A 23,357-nucleotide genomic window follows, 5' to 3' on the forward strand; every position below is an offset into this window, starting at 1 on the left:
TAGCAGTTATTAGAACACCAGTCCTAGGAATCTCACTATTTCACAAAGTAAGCAACTCCAGGTTTTTTATAATTATTATTGTTTTAAACAGCCTTAAATGTAAATGCATTAGTTCTGTTCTCCAGGGCTAGTGCCTGTACTCCATCCCAGCTATTCAAATCAGAAAGGCATTTAACTGGTTCCTCACAGCACCACCTCTCCTTCACCTTCCCTCTTGCAGACCAAATACACCTCTGGTTTCTTTAATGGATTCTTATGATACTTTCCAGACTCGTTACCCTCATGTCTCTCTTACTGCTCACACTCTTCTCCATTGTGTCTCCAGAACTCACAGCAGAGTATTGCAGATATGGTCCAGCGAGTATAACATAGAGTGCCCCATTACCTCCTATCTTGAGACTGCTTTCTCATTAATGGAATTAAAAGTTATCTTAGCTTTTCTGGCAGCCATTGCATTTTCACTCATATCTGCATTCAAATAAAAATCTTTAGTTTTTTCTTCATCTGTTCTAGTCTTATGTCATATCTGCATTATTCTTTATTTATTCAGTTAATAATTTTAACTAAAACCCAAAATTTAACACTGAACATAAAAAAACATTGCTTTTGTCTCTAACCTGTTAGTAGAGAAGATAAAAGAATGCCAGAGTGTTAATGTTATGATTGTACTATCTTCCCTAAGCAGCTGATAGATCGCTTCTTTCAGCTTCTTGTTGTTCCTAGCTTAGCTTTAACAGTCCCTTTTTATTATCCTTAGCATTTTTACAAATCTCATTTCTTTTTGGTCTTTTCATCTTCCTGACTTTATTCTTATACCTTCAAAGAGCATTGTAGCTCAGCATTATAGAACCATTTCAGGTATAGAAAGTACAAAAACGTTAGGATTTCTATGCTGTATTTTCTGACTTTACCACAGTATTCTATGCCATCGGTATTTCCAGCTACAGGGCCAGTGAATTGAATACAGATTTTCTCTGTGAAGGATCCACAGTGGCAAGATTGGATGTATTAATCAAGTCAAGAAATTCATCAAATTTTTAATTCCCAGGAAAGCAGGATTTGGTACCAGAGCAAATTTCAAGTTTCTAAAGAAGTCATTTGAACTTCCTCTGTCACTATGAAATATAAACCTGCAGTGGGTAGCATGTCTGAATTCTTGAGCAGTTCCATTTTTTGAACCTGTATATCCTGTATATGTAATAGCAAGACATCAACTTTCACTCAGATCTGTGTGGAATATGTGGTGACTGTCTTCTCAAGAAATGGTTGTATAAGGGGAGCTATTTTGGGGGCAATCCCAGGCAAGATAGAAGCAATGCTTTAAGTACTCTTTTAGTTGTCACTTCAAAAGAAGATGATGCGTTTGGAAAGTTGAGAAGGGAGTCAGCTTTGTATCACTAAGGTTTTGAAGATGGTCTTCATGATGACTGCTAAAGGACATAGTAGAGCTTCTGCAAAAGGAATCTGCAGCCATATTCCAGGGGGAAAAATAGCAACAACAAAAACGCTCTGCCTGTGCACTGTCTCCCATTTGTCTTTTTAGCCTCTAATCTTCAGTGTGGTAATCACCCACATTCCTTCATGCAGGAGATAGCAATGTGAGCGGTGCAGAACTGAGACCCAGCGCACTGGCTAAGTAGGCGGGTTACATGCTTAGGAAGATAAAATGCATGAGGTATATTTGCTTATGATTTCACATGGTTTAGTTGGAGAGAAAGGAAGAAACATAATGCCCTTTATAGCATCAGAATCAATATTGTATTTCTCTAGTCACATTGCTCCACTTAAACCATTATCAAATCAGCATTGAATCAGAAGGAAAACTGCTAAGTCCCTAGGACAAACTGCTCTTTCTGATCCATTTTGAATAGCACAAATGATGATGCCTCATTTTGAGCGATGTAGCGGAGAGTGTGGGTGTTAGGAGTCCTCTTTTGAGAGTCTTCTATTTGCTAGCTATTTTTATTAAGTATCTACTTCAGTATCCCCAGGTGCCCCAGAAGATAGGCTGTGTTAGCTTTATGTGACAGATCAGGAAACCAAGGCCTTCAGTAACTATCCAACCTCCCTCTGGCACACAGCTGAAGAAAGTTAAGAAGTGTGTTGCAAAGCCCACATTCTTTCTATTAGACCACAATGCCTCTTTCCCTCCATTCATGAGTCCATATGTATGGCTCGTGGTGGTAGCAATAGTAGTATTGGGGATGATGGCTTATTTCTGTGATGTTCAAAATGATTTAGATGTATTTCTGGGGAGAATGTAGCATGAGAACATCATACACAAATTCACGGCACAGATAAACCTCTCTTGTCATCTCCCTCAGTACCTCACCATTAGCCCCTACGAATTTTTCTCCACAAATTCTTCTCTGTGACCCCTGTCATCATCATCCAAAAGAAAAAAAAACTTTTAAAGGAAAAAGTGAAATCACTGACTCAAGTCAATTCCTGTGATTTCTCTGCATTCTGGAGTAGAATATAAATGTGCCTTATTCTTTGTTCAAAGGGAAACTCTTCAGATGTATCACATGGATTGTTTACTGTAAGATACTCACTTAAGTTTTAAGCCCTCACAGCTCATTTATAAGGTATGTCTTGGTATTTACAGATTCTTATGATTCTGAGAGCATTAACAACACTAATATCAAATGTTTTCAAATTATTTGTCAGCATGCTGTTGAGGTGGGGGCGGGAGTAATAGTGTAACAGCAGCCCCCTTTCCAAATGGCTCTCCAAACTGTTACAATATTGAACTGTTAGCAAGAATAATCATAAAGTATGGCTTGTGAAGAATATGTGAATCCAGGCCAAAAATATTTAAAGCTAAGGGAACAGATGAGTAAATACTTGGATTTGACCCAAGGTCTTTGCAATATTTTCATTAAACTGCTGCAAGATGTACTTTTTAAAATGTAAATTCAGACTCTGACATTTGCAACCTGTACACAGAGTTTCTTATGAGCAAGTAAGGTCACTTGGATGATTCACTGAAGTGTGATCGCTGAAGGCAGAGATGTTGCTGTGAGTTGCTTAGTTTACAGAAGCCTTTGAAGCGTGGTTATGTAACATTCTGTGTTTATAAGAATCTAGGCTTTATGCACCAAATAAAAACAAAGGACTTAATTTAGGATTAGCTAGATGCCACATTCTATCAAGATTTTATATGTAAAGGTTAATTTCTGGACTAAAATTATAGAACCCAATCTCTAGTTTTCCAAGTTTCAGATGTTTGGTAAAAAAAAATTTTAAAAGCCCAAATACAAGGGTTTCTTGTAAAAGATCTACATAGTGACTTTGAGCAGATGCTTTTACTCTATTTGGCTTTTAATAATGAAGCTCTTTATGTAAACAGAGACAGGTAATCCTACTAACAATTTTATTTTTAATGTAAGTCCTTTTGTATCTGTAGCTTCAAAATGGATGTATACTCATGGCCTTGGTTAGCCTTCTTTAGTTTCAAGATGAAAGTAATACTAGAGGTAATTTTGGTAATTTTTCATTGTTAAACACTGTCCAGAAATCCCTATGATTTGATGATAATGACAAACACATACCCCCTCCTCCACTGGCAATGAAGAGTCTATGATTTAGCATCGTTTTTCCACTCAGGAACTTGAGATGAATCACAAAGAAAAATATTTTGCATGATTGAAATATTGCAACTGCTAGAAAAATATTGCAATTGCTGTAATGTTTTTAGATTGGTTTAATATATATTCATAAGACAATAGGCAGTAATGAATAATGAGTGAGCCCTTACTACACACAAATGTTTTTAGATTTTTTTGAATAGCTGAGTGCTATTCAGTGTCTCAGTCTGAGACAGTCAACAGCATTTCTGTTTTTGGTCCGTAGCTCAGTTTCTCAGTGATGGTCACCTCTGAGTCTAGAAATTCATCTAACAATAGCTCAGTCAAGATTTCTATCTTATATTCTTGTCTTTCTAAGGGGGATAAAAGAAATCAAATTTTTTTTTTAATAATTTTTTTATTTTCCCACTGTACAGCAAGGGGGTCAGGTTATCCTTACATGTATACATTACAATTACATTTTTTCCCCCACCATTTGTTCTGTTGCAACATGAGTATCTAGACAAAGTTCTCAGTGCTACTCAGCAGGATCTCCTTGTAAATCTATTCTAAGTTGTGTCTGATAAGCCCGAGCTCCAAATCCCTCCCACTCCCTCCCCCTCTCATCAGGCAGCCACAAGTCTCTTTTCCAAGTCCATGATTTTCTTTTCTGAGGAGATGTTCATTTGTGCTGGATATTAGATTCCAGTTATAAGTGATGTCATATGGTATTTGTCTTTGTCTTTCTGGCTCATTTCACTCAGTATGAGATTCTCTAGTTCCATCCATGTTGCTGCAAATGGCATTATGTCATTCTTTTTTATGGCTGAGTAGTATTCCATCGTGTATATATACCACCTCTTCCGAATCCAATCATCTGTCGATGGACATTTGGGTTGTTTCCATGTCCTGGCTATTGTGAATAGTGCTGCAATGAACATGTGGGTGCACGTGTCTCTTTTAAGTAGAGTTTTGTCCGGATAGATGCCCAAGGGTGGGATTGCGGGGTCATATGGAAGTTCTATGTATAGATTTCTAAGGTATCTCCAAACTGTTCTCCATAGTGGCTGTACCAGTTTACTTTCCCACCAACAGTGCAGGAGGGTTCCCTTTTGTCCACAGCCCCTCCAGCACTTGTTATTTGTGGATTTATTAATGATGGCCATTCTGACTGGTGTGAGGTGATATCTCATGGTAGTTTTGATTTGCATTTCTCTTATAACCAGCGATGTTGAGCATTTTTTCATGTGTTTGTTGGCCATCTGTATACCTTCTTTGGAGAAATGTCTATTCAGGTCTTTTGCCCATTTTTCCATTGATTGATTGGCTTTTTTGCTGTTGGGTTGTATAAGTTGTTTATATATTCTAGAGATTAAGCCCTTGTTGGTTGCATCATTTGAAACTATTTTCTCCCATTCTGTAAGTTGTCAGAAATCAAATATTATTGTATCGTATAAAAACAGTAGTAGTTGTATCAAAAATGATGGGGAGAGGACATTTGTACCTACATAATTATTTTTACCATTTTGTGAAAAGAGGTACTATTATGTGGAAATTGACCCCAAGATAATATGGTAAGACTGAGTATATTTCTTACCTGCATATTAGCAATTATATCTTTACTTAGAATATATTAGACACTTTTAACATAGAACTAAATTGTTGGGTGAATGGATGGATGGTGATGAATAGAGGGATTGGCAGTAGGTGGATATACGAATTGATGGATGGAAGATACAACTACCTAATGGTGGAAGAGCTCCTGAAGTTGTTTAAAATTAGGTAATTAAAACACAAAGATTTGTATAATCTATTGCTTTTCCCTTAGAGCAGATATTTAATTAAATGGTAGGAAAAATTGATAAAATGTTATCAATAACATACGTCATAATTTTGTAGAATTTAAAATTGTAGAATCTGCTGTCAGAATACTTGCTGAATAGACATTCATAATAAAATCGACTATTAGAAACTTACATGCTTTGCACACCTCAAGCGCTGCACACTCACTATCTCACTTAGTAAATTTTCTCCTTTCCTAGGGAACAGCACTGCAAACAGGAAGAAAATCCACAATGAAAACATTGGACTGAAAGATATCCTATCTAACCTTTCTTTTTAAATAGTCTTTTATTTAATCAGCCCCAAACAGATGGCTCTCTTCTATTTTGAAAAATAAATTATATTTGTCACCTTTATATCTGATGACAGTGTTTTCTTAACTAGAGCATTCAGTATCTAAAATAAATTTCTAATATTGAATGTTAAATTACTTTTTTCTTCTGGATCTCCATAGAAATTAGCTTCTTTTTTTCCCCAGTGAATATATCCTGCCTACAGGAAAGATGTTTGGACGTTCTATAAGTGAGATATATATATACATTTTTTTTCCATCATTTTCCATTAAGCTGTTCTAACTCAGACTCTCGCAGGTCAAACTGAAGGATCAGTGTTTCATTTACCTGTGAAAATGGTACCTGAATACTACAGAAAACTTCCTAAAATTAAACCATGATGTAATTACTGGTTCACTATAACTATTTAAGGGCTCCTAAGGATATATGGTGCTACAACCAAAAGAAAGTTGTGATTCTCCCAAGAAAAGTAGAAAAAGTAGAGCCATGGACAACGTGTCCTTGAAAATAGTGGCTGCAATTATAACCATGTGTAAGAACCATCTCTAATTCTATTAATGTGGTATCTCTTACCCTAATGATGGAAAAATGCCTAATTAATTCCCATTTTACTTATGAAATTTATCTGTGAAACTAATTAATCTTTGGTTGTTACATAATATCAATTGTTGAATAAGGAAAGCATTCTTTAGATTTATTATCAAGTAAGCTTATTTAATTAATGCATAATTAAGTGGAGTCATATTACCTTTTATTGGTAGACCGTAAGTGTTTACTATAGAAGCATTAGCTACAACAAAATTATTTTCTTTGTCTGTAAAATTATAACCATTACTATAATTTTCCCCCCATAAGCTCTTTATTATTTAGGGAGGTAGTCAATTTTCACTCTAGCACCTCCCCTTCTAACACTCTGCCTTTTTGTCCAACTAAGGAAAACAATAAGTTTCTCTGCCTGTAGCATTCTTTTCTGATTCTGAAACATTACTTTCTCCAGTTTTTTCCCTTCCTGTAATATCTTTATCTCACAAAGTAAGCTGAATGGTCACCAGTTATAGTAGGTGTTTCTGGGTCTTATATTTGTAAACATAAAGAAACTTGTTCTTTTCACTAGGATAGTGGTTAAGAGCATGGCCTCTGGAATAAGACTGTCTGAGTGTTCAGTTTCCCTCTCTCCAATTTATTCATGCTATGAAAGTAATTTTTTTTTTGTTTCCTAGTTTTCTCCTCTTTAAAATACATACTTGTAGAATTACTGTCAGAATTAACTGAGTTAATGGCATGTGAAAGGCTTAGCAACAGTGTCCTGCACATACTATAAGCTCAGTATGTGTTAGCTGCTATGGTCATAATTATTGTCATCATCACTCTTCTAAAAATGTACTAGATGTTTGATAATAAAAGGAAGGAAAAGAAAGGATCAAAGGAGTAGATAATAATCCTCTATGTTGCCTACATTCTCACGTCTACTCTTTTCCTCTTCCCCAGTTTACCACCACAAAATGACTCTGCCCTTCCAAAATACTAGAATGAAAAGTCTTCTGCTTCCTTCTAAATCCTCTCCTCTTTCTTGTGCCACTAGCTCACCTTTCTTCCTTACCTCCACTTTCTCCATATGCTGCACCACTATCTTGATTTCCCTTTCCTATGTACCCACTCTTTGTGTTCTTTTTTTCCCCTCAATTCCAAACCAAACCATTTTTTCTTTCTCTTTTCCCTTGAACTCACGCATGCTCTTAGCTTCAACTGTCAGCTCTGTGAAGATAATTCCTAACCACCCTTCCTACCTTGATCTTCCCCTATTCACCAAGTGCAATTTTGTGATGCTTAAAAACTGTTAGGGGCTACTGGGTAGCATGGAATCCTAGATTTCTCAGAGATAGAAGAATTCTGGCATGACCTGGTTCAGCCCACTCAAATTAAATAGAATTGGTTGGGTTAGGAGATATATTTTGAGATGGTTTTAGTACCAAAAAGTTAAATTGCATAACGCTTTATGATGTAGGAATCCTTTTATTTACATTGGCTTCTGTTTACATTCACATCAACTTAGTGATGGAATTAGGCAGGTATTCTTATTTCTAAATATAAGCATCAGAAAGATCGATAACTTTCATAAGATTATATTCTTAGTAAGTGAATGAATGTGATTTAAATCTAGTTCCTGGGAGTTACCGTTGTGGCTCAGCAAGGTTATGAACCCAACAGTTATCCCTGAGGATGCGGATTTGATTCCTGGCTTCGCTCAGTGGGTTAAGGATCTAGCATTGCCGTGAGCTGTGGTGTAAGTTGCAGACACAGCTCGGATCCCAAGTTGCTGTGGCTGTGGCGTTAGCTGGCAGCTGCAGTTCTGATTCCACCCCTAGCCTGGGAACTTGTATGCCACAAGTGCGGCCCTAAAAAAAAAAAACAAAACAAACAAACAAACAAACAAAAACAAAACACTACTTCCTGTAAGTTCAGCAGTTTTTTATTTGGGCACCAGATAATTCATCTTTCTGGTGCCCTGTAGAAATGCCATTACAATAGGTAAAGCGTGTCTCAATAATTAGTTATAAATTGTATTTGTTTTATCTGCTTTTCTTTATAAGAGTTAATGATGCCATTTTTTTTTCTTTTTGCATTGTTATACTATCCTAGTTTCTGACACTCACAAATACAGATCAATTTAACTGGAATATTTTAAAAACAAACATACGTTGAAAGGGTAAAATTTTAAGGACAAAGATGACTACTCAAATTTTTATTAAACCAGGATATAAATCTAAGTATATTTCAGCTTCAGTACAGATTGGGAAAGCGTCGTGGTAGATGCTGAAGGATATTAGAGGATAAAAGATTTGGGGGACTAAAAATCCCATAGAATGGAAGAAAGAGCATTTTACAAAGAGGTGAAAAAAGGAGTTCACTGTCCTCAGTTTCCTGATATGCTTGTGATCTTACCTGAGTGGTAGAACTTAGGGTATACACAATAATCCCTTATGAGTTATAGCACAGGAACTCCATTGTGTTTTAGCCACATACAATAGACACAGCCTTGAAAAAGATTTAGGGAGATGAACTTCCCACTAGTTTATCTTTGAAGCATGTAATTGTATACATTTCCTTTTCTTGCCTTAATAATTTCAAATGTAGGAGATTTTTCCTGGTAGTATTTTGTTTGTTGACTGATTCAGGTGACTTACCTAAGGGACACATAGAATTGTCTTACTGGGTTTGATTAACTCTCTTACAACCATAATAGTCCCATCACTTTGGAATTTTAATATTGGATAGTCTAATAAATAAAGCTCAACATTTGTGAAATAACTATGAAAATAAATGTCTACATAGAATTTAATTCAAAATGTGCCAGAATTTTCCCTCATTTCAATGACATAAATCATGTTTGACCATGAGAGCCAAAACATTTGTTGATTTTGTTCTGAATTGTATAGAAATGCACTTTGTAAAAGTAACTTAGCAGCATACTCTCACCTTGTGTAACTCTTTTCCACATCAACCTAGTAAGATTAAACCAATATGATTGCCTTAAAGATGATTATAAGGAGTTCCTGTTGTGGCGCAGTGGAAATGAATCTGACTAGCATCCATGAGGATGTGAGTTTGATCCCTGGCCTCGCTCGGTGGGTTAGGGAAGCTGCATTGCCATGAGTTGTGGTGTAGATCTCAGATGTGGCTCGGATCCCTTGTTGCTGTGGCTGTGGTGCACAGCTATAGCTCCAATTCAACCCTTGGGCTGGGAATTTCCATATGTTGCAGATGAGGCCCTAAAAAGAAAAGAAAAAAAGATGATTATATTAGAGATTTATTATACCCTTGGAAAATGTATGTATTGGCAACAACATGAGTATGTGTATGTGTGTTTGTATGTTTAAAGCTCTCTCACTCATTCTTTTCGGTGCCTGTGGGGGAAATGTTTACTTTGAATCTTTTCTCTCACAGCCTAGGTAAAGTGTTAACAGTAATGGGTTATGTGCCCAGAAGTGCTCAGGAATGAACAGGAGTGGTGATGCCTATCTGTGTGCACACACACACCTACACGCACACTCCTGAAAGCTTTGCTTGACAGTTTCTTATGGAAAGCTAGTTCAGCCCCCTATCTATTATCTTTCTGAAGCACTGAGTAAACCCAGAAGTATTAGATTTTCTACTTGGTCTTAAAACATTAAAAGAGAGAGAAATATTTATTAACTGTGTATTACTCCTAACAAGTTTTGACTTCAGATATAGAGAAAGGATATTTCTGCTACCATGACTAAAAGAATTAGCTTTCAAATGTATTTTATTTTATTTTATTGTCTTTTTTTTTTTTTGTTAGGACCACACCCGCAGCATATGGAGGTTCCCAGGCTAGGGATAGAATCAGAGCTGTAGCTGCCAGCCTACATCACAGCCACAGCAACACCAGATCCAAGCCACGTCCATGACCTACGCCACAGCTCATGGCAACACTGGATCCTTAACCCACTGAGCAAGGCCGGGGATCGGACCCACATCCTCATGGATGCTAATTGGGTTCGTTAACCACTGAGCGACAATGGGAACTCCTTCAAATGTATTTTAATGTTCATTTACTTTGCAGACTTTATCTGGCAGATGGTAGTAGAGTGGTAAGAAAATGTTATACCTAGGTGCCTATCCTGGCCCTGCCAAATTTTATGTGTATATGTATATATATATATATATATATGATTTTGCACAGGTCACTTAGATATTCTATGTTTAAGTTCAGTCATCTGTATAAAGAAACCTAACCAGTCAAGTTGATAATGCAAGTCTTTGAGTGTATGTCGACTTTAGTAAACATGTAATCATTTATCCACTTCAACTAAGAATTATATAAAATGTCTATCTCCATGGCTCATACCAATCAGAGTTATTCACTTGAGCATTAATTGTTTCAAGCTGACATGCATTTGTTTAGCTATTGTGACTTCTCCAAAAAGAAGGAAAAGATGACCTTTTAAAATGTCCAAGTAAAACTTTATAGATAATGAAATGGGATTTGTTAGAATTTATATGGTACAGATCTGAAATGTTAACTCTATAAAATGAGGGGAAATCAGGGTTGGGTTTTTTTTTATGGCTACAATAGTGTTAAATTATTTCTTAAAGTTTAGCAAAAGCTTGTTCAGATCAAAACCCAAGGAGGATACTGCAATAGGAAAATACTAAAAAATCCACCCAATAAATATGCTAGGTGTTAATTTAGGCCCTAAATAGAGGGGAGAGGGGTTGCAGAAAGGCAGAACTCCCTTGTAGAGATTGATTTTAATAAAATACAAGAGAAAACATCATAATTAAATTTACAGGATTATAAAAGTTGATAAGGCTATGATGAAAAACCAGGATACATGCAGGAGAGTGAGAGGAACTGATTACTTTTCAGTTAAGGCCTTCAGAATGGTCTCCTTAATCTTTCCCAGAGGAGTGTTTTCTCCTTAAAAAAACAAAACAAAAATTTAAAAAGCGTGTAATCCTCAATTCAATGTACTGTCCAATTAAATTTAAACATCAATGTTTGAATTTTATAAATAACAGGAAAAATGTTTAGATTCTAGTAAGAACAAAGATATGGGAGAAGGGAACAGAAATAAAGGAAGAAAAGGCCAAGTTGTGTGTAAAAGGTAAGAGAGTAAATTGACCCACTTTTTTTTTTTTTTTTTTGTCATTTCTTGGGCCGCTCCTGCGGCATATGGAGATTCCCAGGCTAGAGGTCAAAACAGAGCCGTAGCCACAGGCCTACGCCAGAGCCACAGCAATTCGGGATCCGAGCCGATTCTGCAACCTACACCACAACTCACGGCAACACCAGATCCTTAATCCACTGAGCAAGGCCAGGATCTAACCTGCAACCTCATGGTTCCTAGTCGGATTCGTTAACCACTGAGCCATGACGGGAACTCCCACTTTTACATTTTTTATCACTTGAAACAGCAGTTTAAATGGTCCAAGGTCTATAACAATAATATAAACAGCCGCAAATAATCTGAGCATTTTTCTTAAGCATTTTTTTTTTTTTTGGTCTTTTTGTCCTTTTTAGGGCTGCACCCTCGGCATATGGAAGTTCCCAGGCTAGGAAACTAATTGGAGCTACAGCTGCTGGCCTACACTACAGCCACAGCAACACCAGATCCGATCCATGTCTGCAACCTACACCACAGCTCACGGCAATGCTAGATCCTTAACCCACTGAGAGAGGCCAGGGATTGAACCAGCAACCTCATGGTTCAGGTCAGATTCGTTTCAGCTGCACCAGGACAGGAACTCCTTGAGCATTTTACACAGCACTTGTACTGTGTTAAGCACCCAATGTACATGGCTTCCGTGAATCCTCCCAGCAAACCTTTGATATGTTACCTCCATTTTACCAATGAGAAACAGCCTCAAAGAAATTCAGTAACTTGCTGGAAGGCCCACAGTTGGTATTTGGCAGAACTGGGATTAGAATGTAATTGTTGGGCCCCAAACCCCATGGACGTACCCACTGTGTTTTACTGTTTGTGGATGCGTTCTCCTTTACTTATTTGTCTGCATGCAGTGGTTTAGATGATGCTTACTTATGCTTGTAATTGTCATTATTTTTCAGGAAACGTTGAAGTTTCCAATCGTCTTTTTCCATTTATATATATTGCATTGAATTTCATTGAGGGATATATTAGAGTAAATTTTGGTGAAGGTGTTTTTGGATAGCCCATGTCAAAATTATTTTGGGTTCAAGAGCACAATATGTTTATAAAAAGAGCTACATCTGTGTGGTTGGAACTCATTGTTATGGCAGTGGGGTTAAAAGATGAATAAAAATCTGCTTTTTTTTTCTTTTGCAGGTCTAGATAATTACCAATGCTTCATCAAATAATTTAATTTATAAGGTTTTGGAGTAATCCTAACGGCATAGAAAACAACGATTTTAGAGGGAGGTTAGGCTAGAAGTGTGGGCATATTTTTTCATTATTTCTCTTTCTTGAATTACTGAGAAACAGTGACATTTTTTAGTTTAAGCTGTATAATCTCTTAAGACAAAGAAGAGTTCCTAATTATGTTAGTCAAAGTATTCTGTAAAGTATTGAGAATAATTTTCCTATTTGCATATAGAATTATGTAGTGCTCAATATTTTATATTATCATTTGATTTGCTATTTACTGATGTGTATCATTAAGCATGCCTAAGAATAAACTAATAATTTGCATGAAAATGCATTTCAAAAAGTGTAGCAATCTATTAATTTATGTAGTAGATTATATTTGAGCCACTCATCTTTTTTTTTATTGCTATTATGCATGGTAGTTTCTAAGAACATATAGTTAGTGAACTTGAAGGAACTGAAGTTTATTTTTTAGTCTCAAATCAGAAATCTATTGATGAAATAAGCATACCTAATTATACTAGATATATTCTTCTATTGTGCACTTAATTAAAACGTGGTTGTCATTTAAACTTTTAATGAAGACAGACATTTGTAGCTCATGCATTGAAGTTGTTGCCTTTAACAAGGACAATAAAATTTCAGTGTGAGTTAAAAAAATGTATCGTCCCCTTAAAGGGAAGTTTCACTTGCCATTCATTATTTTTCAAATATACTTTGCCTACATTCAATAGTTAGTATCTTATTTGTTTTTACATTACTCTGCTTTAATTTCATTTTAGAAATATTATAATATTTGGGGATTTTTTAAAAAAATAAAAGTCAGGGAGAGAAAAAAGCTAAATGAATATTGTCTGTTGAAAGTATTACACTCATAAATGTCACATTGCTATCAAATAGTTTTGAACAAATAATGAAAATATCTGAACTCATTTCCAGTGATGAATTTTTACATCATTGTATATTCTAGATGACAGAGCTAAAGATAGAAATGCCTAAATCAGACGCACACACACCTACCTCACTCTAACACACATACACATTCATAAAATACACAGCAACATATCACAAGTCCTTGTTACTTCTGTATTTGCAAAGAGCAGAGAGAACACCTAAAAGTTGTCATTTATAGCTATTTCTGTGGTTCAGGAGAGTAAACAAGGTATAATTTAACTATATTTGTAAAGTAAAAGGACAGATCTATTTGAAATGCTATACCACCATACCCTAAGATTTTGTGAATTGGGGCTGGCAATAAAAAGGGGACAATTATGTTAGAATATTGTGGCAAGTTCTGTGCTGGGCAGTTATCTTTAGGCTGTTAAAGACAAAGTTCTTTTTTCTTTTTAGTACCTGTTCTTACTCTATCCGTGTTTGTTCACAGTTCTTTAGAATTTCATACCTAACATTTTCTGCCTTTGATAAAGATTCTCTCTCCTGGGGTCACTTAACTCCCAACAGTTATTTCAATCATAGTACTATGAGTGGGCTGATTAAAGAATCAGACCTGAAAGTAACATACCCAATTCATGTATTCATAGTGTACTTTTTCTTTTTTCACATTTTAACACATCTTCAATTGGAATAGGTCCTGCAGTGTTGGCATGGTAGTGATATTTTTTCTCTTTATTGGGGGTGTATAAATAATTCATCTTAAAATTGGTGGTGTCTTAGATTTAAAGATTCATGGTAACTTACCAGCTTTGCCATCTTTATGATCATCCAGTCACTAGAGAACCCCTTTATTGTCACTCAGTCTGAAACCTCAGGGTTTGTACCTTACAATAAATTTCCTTAGTTTCATCAGCGGGAGTGAAGTGAGTTTAGGCGGAATGATATAAATGATAGTACTTCTTACATCAAAATCCTTATACTTTGAACAGACACTTTATCAAGTGGCTGAGCAAACACAGCAGCTTTTGAAGTATTTGAAGAGCCATTGAAGTTAAGAGTCTTCATGCCTTCACTGCTCTTTAATCTTATTAGTACAGGTCTTCAGAACATGGCTCTTCCTTGGTTCAAATTTGAGGACATAGATTATAAAATAATGCTTAAAACTTCTTATCTACTTCAACCTGTTGATAGAATATATCAAATACTTAGGAAGCTCTTGAATTTAAAATAAGAAGAAATCATGATATTGTAAAACAACATCCAAATGGATAAGGATCTATTTGATCTCTTTTTTTAAGACAATAAAATCTCCATAAAAAATTCTAAATTCTGTCATTCTTTCCCTGTTGTATTTTCCAAAATTGAGCAAGGCAAATGTTTCACTTCAGTGTTTTGTATCCCCCAACCACATGACTGTATGAACCAGTTGAACAAGAAATTGATCTAGAACCAATGCAATAAACTTCAGATATTCAGACTCAATATATATAATATTTATATATTATATTTATATATAATATTTATATATAAATATTATATATTTTATATATAATATTTATATATATATTTTTATATATAATATTTATATATATTTATATATTTAATGCCAACCTTTTAAATTGATTTAGGTTAAACATTTAGATGGATATCACCTTATCTCCTTTTCTTATTTTCATTCTTCATGTCATGTTCATTCTGGCCTCTTTGTGCTTAGCATCTCAAATTTAGAATTAAACAAGAAACTGCCTATGAAAACACTTTGCCTTATTCTTGGCATAAAATAGGGCCCCACTTGTGGAGAGTAGAGTAATTAAATCTACATTTGCCTGGTGTCTACATCCCAGCTCTGCCCCTGAACTTATTGTGTGTTTGGGGGCACAACGATTCTCTCCTTATATCTATTTCCCCAAATTGAGTATCACTTTACTTACCCTTGAGTATCATCAGTTGCACATCCAAAATCTCATTTGTTTACATATGTCTCTCTATTTGCATTACTTCTATCCATGGACCATTCCTAGATTCCTGGATGATTTTTCTGACTTAGCCTTTCTCTTGTCCATTCTGCTCTACCCTCAACCTTTTTTATTTTATTTGTTTGCTTTTAAGGCCTCGCCTGTGTCATATGGATGTTTCCAGGCTAGGGGTCAAATCAGAGCTGCAGATGCTGGCCTACACCACAAGCACATGTGGGATCCAAGCCTCATCTGTAACCTATACCACTGCTCATGGCAACAGTGGATCCTTAACCCACTGAGTGGTGAGGCCATGGAGCAAACCTGTGTCCTCATGGATACTAATTATAATGGGCTGATCCACAATGGGAACTCCCATGTTAATTTTCCTGATTGTCATAACCTTTCTCACAAAGCTTCAACATTCTCATTCTTAATTATAAATCTTAACCAGTCTAGCCAGGACTTCAAAACCTTTTGTATCTCTGTCAGTCCTATCTTCCCTCCTTGGCTCCACCTCTCATTGCTTATTGCTTTCTGCTCTATTTATAGACATTCATGGGCATTTCTAATCCCCCCTTATGGGCTGTGTAAACTAAAACCATATTTGAATGATTTTTTTTCATCTTGCACAGTGCTTCGTATATTGTGTATATTTATTAAGTGAATGAGAAAACAAGGAGAATTTCTTCTAATATAAAAAAATGAGATATATAATTTGACCTTTCTAAGTGAAACAGAATCGTCCTCTTCAATATCAGTATCAAAGATGTATTGAGAACCTATTATGAGAAGGCACTCAGCTAGGTATAGGCAGGTAGCTATGAACAAAGAGATGTTGAGGTTTTGCGATGTCCTTCTAAATTTGCTTTCTCTACTATGAAACTGGAGGGCATGTGAAGATGGTAGTTTAAGTACAAATTGGTTGTGAGTTGTATTTTCAGAGATATTCTTTAGTGGAAGACAGGGTTTTAGGGTTTTGTAGGGGTTTTGATACTACGTAGGTCACACGTATGTGTGTCTGTATGTGCCCACACATGCATGAAAAAGAGGGAGTGAGGGGATGCCTTAGTAAGAAAACAGAAAAACAAACCAAAATCCAGTTGCCCGGATAACCTCTTTAAAAATTTTTGTTCTCAACAGTGTTCCTAAAAGAGATTTCCTGATTCTTGAGTAATATGTGGTAGTAATTTATAATTACAATGCTCTTTCACAATCATTACTTTTAATGTAGTGTTTTAAATTGTTGGAATTTCTGGAGTTTAAGGGTGACCTATTCTAAAGGAATTTGTTCCCAGGGTAATATAGACACAAGACTGCATAATTCCAAAAGTGGCCACTGCAGAATTTTTTCTTTAAATTATAGATCAGAGAAATATGTCTAAACTGATGTTTTGAAACTTTATGGCTTTTGTAAGCTTTTTCTTTATAGCGATAAATTATATACATTAAGTGAATAGATTCTAACCATTTTCACTGTGATGATCCCTTTCAATGTCAAAAAGAAATTGGTCCTTATGTAACAATTGTTCTTTCAGTGTCCGTGATTGAGAGTATATATGGGCAAAACACTATAAATTATGCAACTGTTTAAATTAATCTATATTTTATAATTTAGCTGTCAGACAAGGAATATATAGATTCCCAGTCCCTTATAATAACATAATCACCCATTCTGTGAGACCCTTTTAATAACACAACAACCAGTGACTGTCAACCCACAGGTTGAGAATCACTACTTTTCATGATATACTTTCTTTCTTTAGTCACTGCTACCAAGAATCTATGTTGTTAACCAATGCTTTATAATTGATACTATATTTCAAATGTTTTAAAAAAGATTCTAGGGCATTATTCTTTAAACTCTATTGTACTCTTCTTGCTTTTGTTTAATGTTTTTTGAAAGTCTGTGCAAGTATTTAATGAACTAGGATGAAGAACAAAAGCTAAACTTTTATTTTAGTACTTCCTTTCATCCCACAATGCTTCATTTATTTATCATGTCCCTAATAATTTGTTTTCACTATCAGTGTTTCTCCACTAAATAAATTGGTATGCTCAAATCATTTGCAGCCATACTGAGTGACTTTAGAATGTGCTTGTGCCCAGTAGTCATCTTTTGAACTCAGTCCCTCTCCCCCTCCTTTCCCTTCCCCCTTTCCTTCTCTTTTAAACACATTAACATGATGATCATTAGTCTAAATTTGCATCAGAGCCGGCTGACCTGGATTGAGTGATATGGAGCCACCATTCCCACTGAAAGTTCCTGTGGCAAGTCCATCTGCATCTCTTACCCAAACAGAGGTTCCCTAGGCATAAAAATCATGGCCATAATTTGTTATCCACATGTGATAATTTTGCTATAATAAAAATATATAAACAAGTATGAGATTAAATATTTATATACAAGGAAAAGAAAACACAAAACACTTAGACACCCCTGTCTCCCTCCTTAGTCTAGAAGAAACTTCAATTTCTAAGTACCCATGTATAGTTCTTGGTGGATTTTTGTATCAAGTATCATTTCTAGACATCTGAGCATAAATTTGAACATATAACCATAGCTGTTATTTTGTTATAAATGTGGTAATACTAACATGCATAATAGCTCACTGTGAAAAATCAGATATTAAATTGTAGCAGATCACGTGATTGCAACAGCAATCCACCTGTGGCATGATGAACAGTGTCTTAAGCTAATCTTATGCATTAATAGCAGCATGTTGCCTGTGACCAAGGGCAGGGAGTAAGCCTGCTTGGTTTTGGACTCTTTTGGACTCTCCAGACCTTTGGTTCACTTCTGTATTCCTCACTTTATCAACCAGGATTTTTCAAGCTGAAATGAATTCAGAGATGAGGAAAAAAGGACACGGCCATATCAAATGTGTAATAATCGAAGGTGATGGGTTATGTTTAGTAAGTATTTAGTAGTGTTTGTAGAGGACACATGGAGCTAGCATAGCTACTATTGAATATTTTAAAATTACTGTATTTTGAACTTACTCTTTACGGATTTGAAGAGAAAAGTAGAGTCTTCATTAATAGATACAGATGATCATGTGACAAGCTGTGATGAAAGGATACCAAGATCCAATGAGTGTGTGCACTAGAGAGCCTATAAGCCCCCTTTCAAACATGAGAAACTCTGAAATATTAGAGAAGAAATGAGAACATAGCACAAGTCATCATTTAACAGTGTTCACAATATTCTATTTTAAATACTGTCCCAGACATATTTTATAATGTCTCATTTAACTCCTGAACCGTTGTGATTCCTTAAGAGCTGTACGTTCAAAATTGTGCTAGATTCAGATGCAGCAGAATATGGAGGACACCAGAGACTGGACCACAATACCGACTTCTTCTCTGAACCTTTTGAACATAATAAGCGTCCCTACTCTCTTTTGGTAAGTAAAATTTTTAAGATATTTTAATTACATTTACATTTAATTCTGTATTTTCAAAACAATGTTTTGTTTTTTTTTCCCAAGGAAACAACTCCTCAGTAAGTAAGCAACGTAGAAACAAGGCAGGGACTAGGGAAGGGGGTTTGCACTAAAAAAAAAAAAAAAAAAAATGTGCAACGTGGTGTGGGACTGAACTGGGTTTTGCAGAAACTATTAATAAAGGATATTTGGCGAAACTTGAATATTAATAGGATTAAAAGTTATTTCCCCTAAAATATGAGGAAGGCAGAGTTTATTTTTCTTCCTATTGCGAACATTTCTTTTTTTTAATAATTTCCTCCCTTATGTTCTTGCTTTCTCTGTAATATTTTACATCAAGCACATTTTTACATTATTGGCTATCTAGTGAAGTTTAATTTAAAATACTTTAAAAGAATCTATTTATATACAGTTTTTCTTTCAGAGCATCATTGAAGACTGAATCCATTCTAGTTATGATAGTCTCTGATTTCCTAGTTATGATTATATTACTGAGGAGAATGTTGTATTATATTAACTAAATTTTACTTTATGATGTTGACACACTGAAAGAATATTGCTTTAAACCACTAAATTTAAATTCTTTTTAAAATGTAGTCTAGGGAGTTCCCTTGTGGCTCAGCAGGTTAAGGATCCAGCATTGTCACCGCAGTGGCTCTGGCTGTGGTGCAGGTTTGATGCCTGCTCCAGGAACTTCCAGATACCCTCAGCATGGCCACAAGAAGGTAGAATAAAATTTTGCCATTTACAACAATATGGATGGACCTGGATGGTATTACTCTTAGTGAAATAAGTCAGAGGAAGACAAATACTGTTTGTTATCACTTATATGTGGAATCTAAAAAATAAAAAATAAATGAATGAATATAACAAGACAGAAACAGTCACAGATACAAAGAACAAACTAGTGGTTATCAGTGGGGAGAGGGAAGAAAGTAGCAGCAAGATAAGGTTAGGGATTAAGAGGTACAAACTACTATATGTAAAATAAATAAGTACAAAGATATATTACACAGTACAGGGAATGTAGCCAATATTTTATAATAACTATAAATAGAGTATAATATATAAAAAATTTGAATCACCGTGTTATACACAATTAATATAATATTGTAAATTGACTATATCTCAAAAAGTTTAATGTAGAATTTAGAAACTCCAGATTTGTAGGAATTCTTCATTTAATTTATGGCCAAGTCCACATCTGCATTATATATTGTTTCCTTTTCCTGACTAACCATGTATCTGCCTCTCTTTCTGCCTCTCTTCTATCTCTGTCTGAGATCTGCATATTTTTTTTTGTTGGTTGTATAATGAAAGGTCTTGGATTAAGATTTGTTTCACTTACATGAGGCCAGGGTGTATCAAACAAATATATAGCTTTATCATTACTGTTAGTGATGTTATCAGTAATAACAGAATTTACTGTTAAATTCTTTTATTTAAAAAAAATTTAAGTAAAAGTCAAGCATGAGAACCTCTATAGTACCCCTGACTCCTCTGTTTTTCTAGTATATTCTCACCTATGTGTGGTGCCAGCACCTTACTTTGTAAGCTGCTATATTATATATGTCACAGACAGTGGCATAAAATAAATGAAAATAGCAGGGATGAGCAAGACTGAGTTGTTGATTATCAGCTCGGAGGAAAGTCATTGGCCTTATGAGACCTGGGTGTTACCCTAAGTGTATGGGGGGGGTGTGTTGATGATGATGTTGATATGGGTTTAGAGAGAGATATAAATTCATACGTATTTTCAAGGGGAGGGCTCAAAGATGCTAGCAGATTTTTCAAAGAATGATTGCTATAGTTTGTCAGAACATCCCATTTGACATGTAAAATAGGATTGATAAAAATAGTTTATGGGAGTTCCTGTCGTGGCTCAGCAGTAACGAACCTGACTAGTATCCATGAGAATATAAGTTCGATCCCTGGCCCCACTCAGTGGGTTAAGGATCCAGCATGGCCATGAGCTATAGTGAAGGTCACAGAGGTGGCTCAGATACCAAAATGCTATGGCTGCGGTGTAGGCTGGCAGCTGAAGCTCGGATTCAAGCCCTGGCCTGGGAACTTACATATGCCACAGGTATAGCCCTAAAAAAAGCAAAAAAAAAAAAAAAAGTTTATGAAATGGATACCAAAATTATCTTAAAGTTCTTGAAATACCCAAAAGAGTTAGAGACCCTTGAAGGGTTAGGGAAGGTGATTCTGCTCCTAAGAGAAGACATGGAGAAGCAGCAACCAATTGCCATAAAGCTGAACTTGAACCAGTTAAACTAGATTGAAAGAGGTTTGAAAGTTTCAGACAGCTAAAATGTTATACAGTCAACTTTCCTAAAGGTTCATGTATCCAAAGAGGGTTCTGTTGCAGAAGCAAGCCTTGTAAAATAGTGAGGGGGAGGGGACACAAAATGTCATGGCAGGGAATTTGGGGTCAAGTCCCCAGTATGCCATTTACCAGCTATGAGAACTTGAATAATTTGACCTTTGTGTACCTCAGGTTCCAAGTAGGTATGATTGGTAATAGTATCCTGCCTATAGCAAGAGATTCTTAGATGGTATAAACTAATGAATACAGCCAAATGTTTTTGAGACAGCAAAATGCTATTATGCATGTATATAAAAGTTATCGTCATAGCTACTCAGTAATTATTTAGGTATTTTAAGCATGTCAAGACACTAGGTGCTTTGAGGACATTCCCCCAACTTCAGAGAAATTATCATGTTGGGTGAAGGCTAGCAGTCTTTGAGGGTAGGCAGAAAATATGCTGACATCATTTCAGATTTTTAAGAGCAAAGATATTTTGTCATAATTAAAACAAGCCAACTAACCAGTGGCAGCCACAGTCAGGAGATTACTTTTCGAGCACTAATTGAATTGATCTTGCAAATATGGACTGTGCAGTTCTGAATTACACATGGAATGGAGACTGTCACATGAGTCTCCATAACAGGTGGAAGAACACAGCGCCTCAGGCACACAGAAAAGAGAACAGAACTCAACACTGCCTGGCATAGAATGCTGGTCCCACTAGGTCAGAAGGTAAAGATAAGCCCTGTCTTCCCAGCAGCAGCATCTTGTTTTCAATGACTACGAGTGCTTTAGGAACGGCTTGTTTTATTTTATTTTATTTTGTTTTATTTTATTTTATTTTATTATTTCTGTTTAGGGCGATGCCCATGACATATGGAAGTTGTCAGGCTGGGGGTTGAAAATGAGCTGCAGCTGCCAGCCTAGGCCACAGCCACAGCAATGCCAGATCCAGTCCATGACTGTGAGCTACACCACAGCTCACGGCAACCCCGGATCCTTAGCTCACTGACCTGGGCCAGGGAGTGAACCCACTTCCTCATGGATACTACTCAGATTCATTACCACTGAGGCACAGTGGGAACTCTCAGGAATGGCTCATTTTAAATGAATCTTTAGACTCCAGATGAAATGATCACTGGTTTTAATGTAAAAATAAGGGATGCCAGGAAGTCAACTCTAATTTAAAAAAAGGTTTGTGTTTAGGGTGATTTATTAAGCAATATGTGAGTACATAAAATATTCATTATAGTACCCCATGTATTTTTGTCTATGGTATTGTGATTTTTGCAATAATTTATATTAATGCAATAAAATAATTAAAAAAAAAGAATAAGGGAGCCCAAGTAGACCTGAACATCCAATAAAACAGATTCCTTCTTGCCAGAGTTATCCTTCAAAGAGCAAAAAAAAATTGCATTAAACAACAAACCCATTATAAGAATGCCTCATTATAATGGAACTCTTTATCAAACTGATCTGTATGTGCTGGGATCCAGTCAGGTTTCTTGAACATGACCCTAAATGCTCTAGGTCTCACTCAGCCACCTTCTGCCTCCCACATGTCTAGAATAAAGAGAGAAGGGGAGACAACCATATAACTTTTTTCTTTTCCATGAAATTTCTGTCCATCATAACTAGTGCATGGTATTTGCTAAAGCTAATTTGCAAGTTCAATAATCCAAAGGATCTAATGAATAAGTGTCAAATCTGTTTTCAAAGATAGCAACAAACAGCTCAAAGGAATCTTAAAATAGCCATAAGCACTGCAGCGTCAGCAGGTTACACCCCAGCCTCATCTCTAAGTGCTCCATCAGTTGAAACTGGGAAGCCAGAGGAGAAGGGCATGTGCACTGCAGTTGAAATGTAGGTGCTACGGTCAGAGTATCTCACAAATGCCAAGAAGCTCTAGGGTAGAACTTTTCCATTCTGCACTAGCAGTTATTGCCAACTCGATTTTAGCATAATGGTTTCTCTATATTTTGGTTCCTGATGTGGGAATTTATATGTTAACCTGTATCTTAAGCAGTGCACAAGGCAGGGGCGCTTTCTTTCTCCTTTCTGATTCATACATTCACATTCCGCAGCACAAAAGGGAGAACAGAGATAATTGAACCTGAAATGAATTAGATCCTTTGGCAGTTAGTAACTTAAGCAGTCTTAATGGTGAAATGTGAA

General features: G+C 35.9%; 1 protein-coding gene across 2 annotated transcripts in view; it reads left to right on the plus strand.

Moving 5' to 3' along the window:
• The window catches only part of GBE1 (1,4-alpha-glucan branching enzyme 1), a 275,071-nt gene that overhangs the window by 245,527 nt on the left and 6,187 nt on the right, over nt 1-23,357 (plus strand). For both annotated transcript variants that reach the window (XM_047794412.1, XM_047794422.1), the window contains exon 15: nt 18,712-18,829. In XM_047794412.1, coding sequence (XP_047650368.1) covers nt 18,712-18,829 — 118 coding nt within the window. The remainder of the gene's footprint in view (nt 1-18,711; nt 18,830-23,357) is intronic.

This window comes from Phacochoerus africanus, chromosome 1, assembly GCF_016906955.1.
Source record: "Phacochoerus africanus isolate WHEZ1 chromosome 1, ROS_Pafr_v1, whole genome shotgun sequence".
NCBI lineage: Eukaryota > Metazoa > Chordata > Mammalia > Artiodactyla > Suidae > Phacochoerus > Phacochoerus africanus.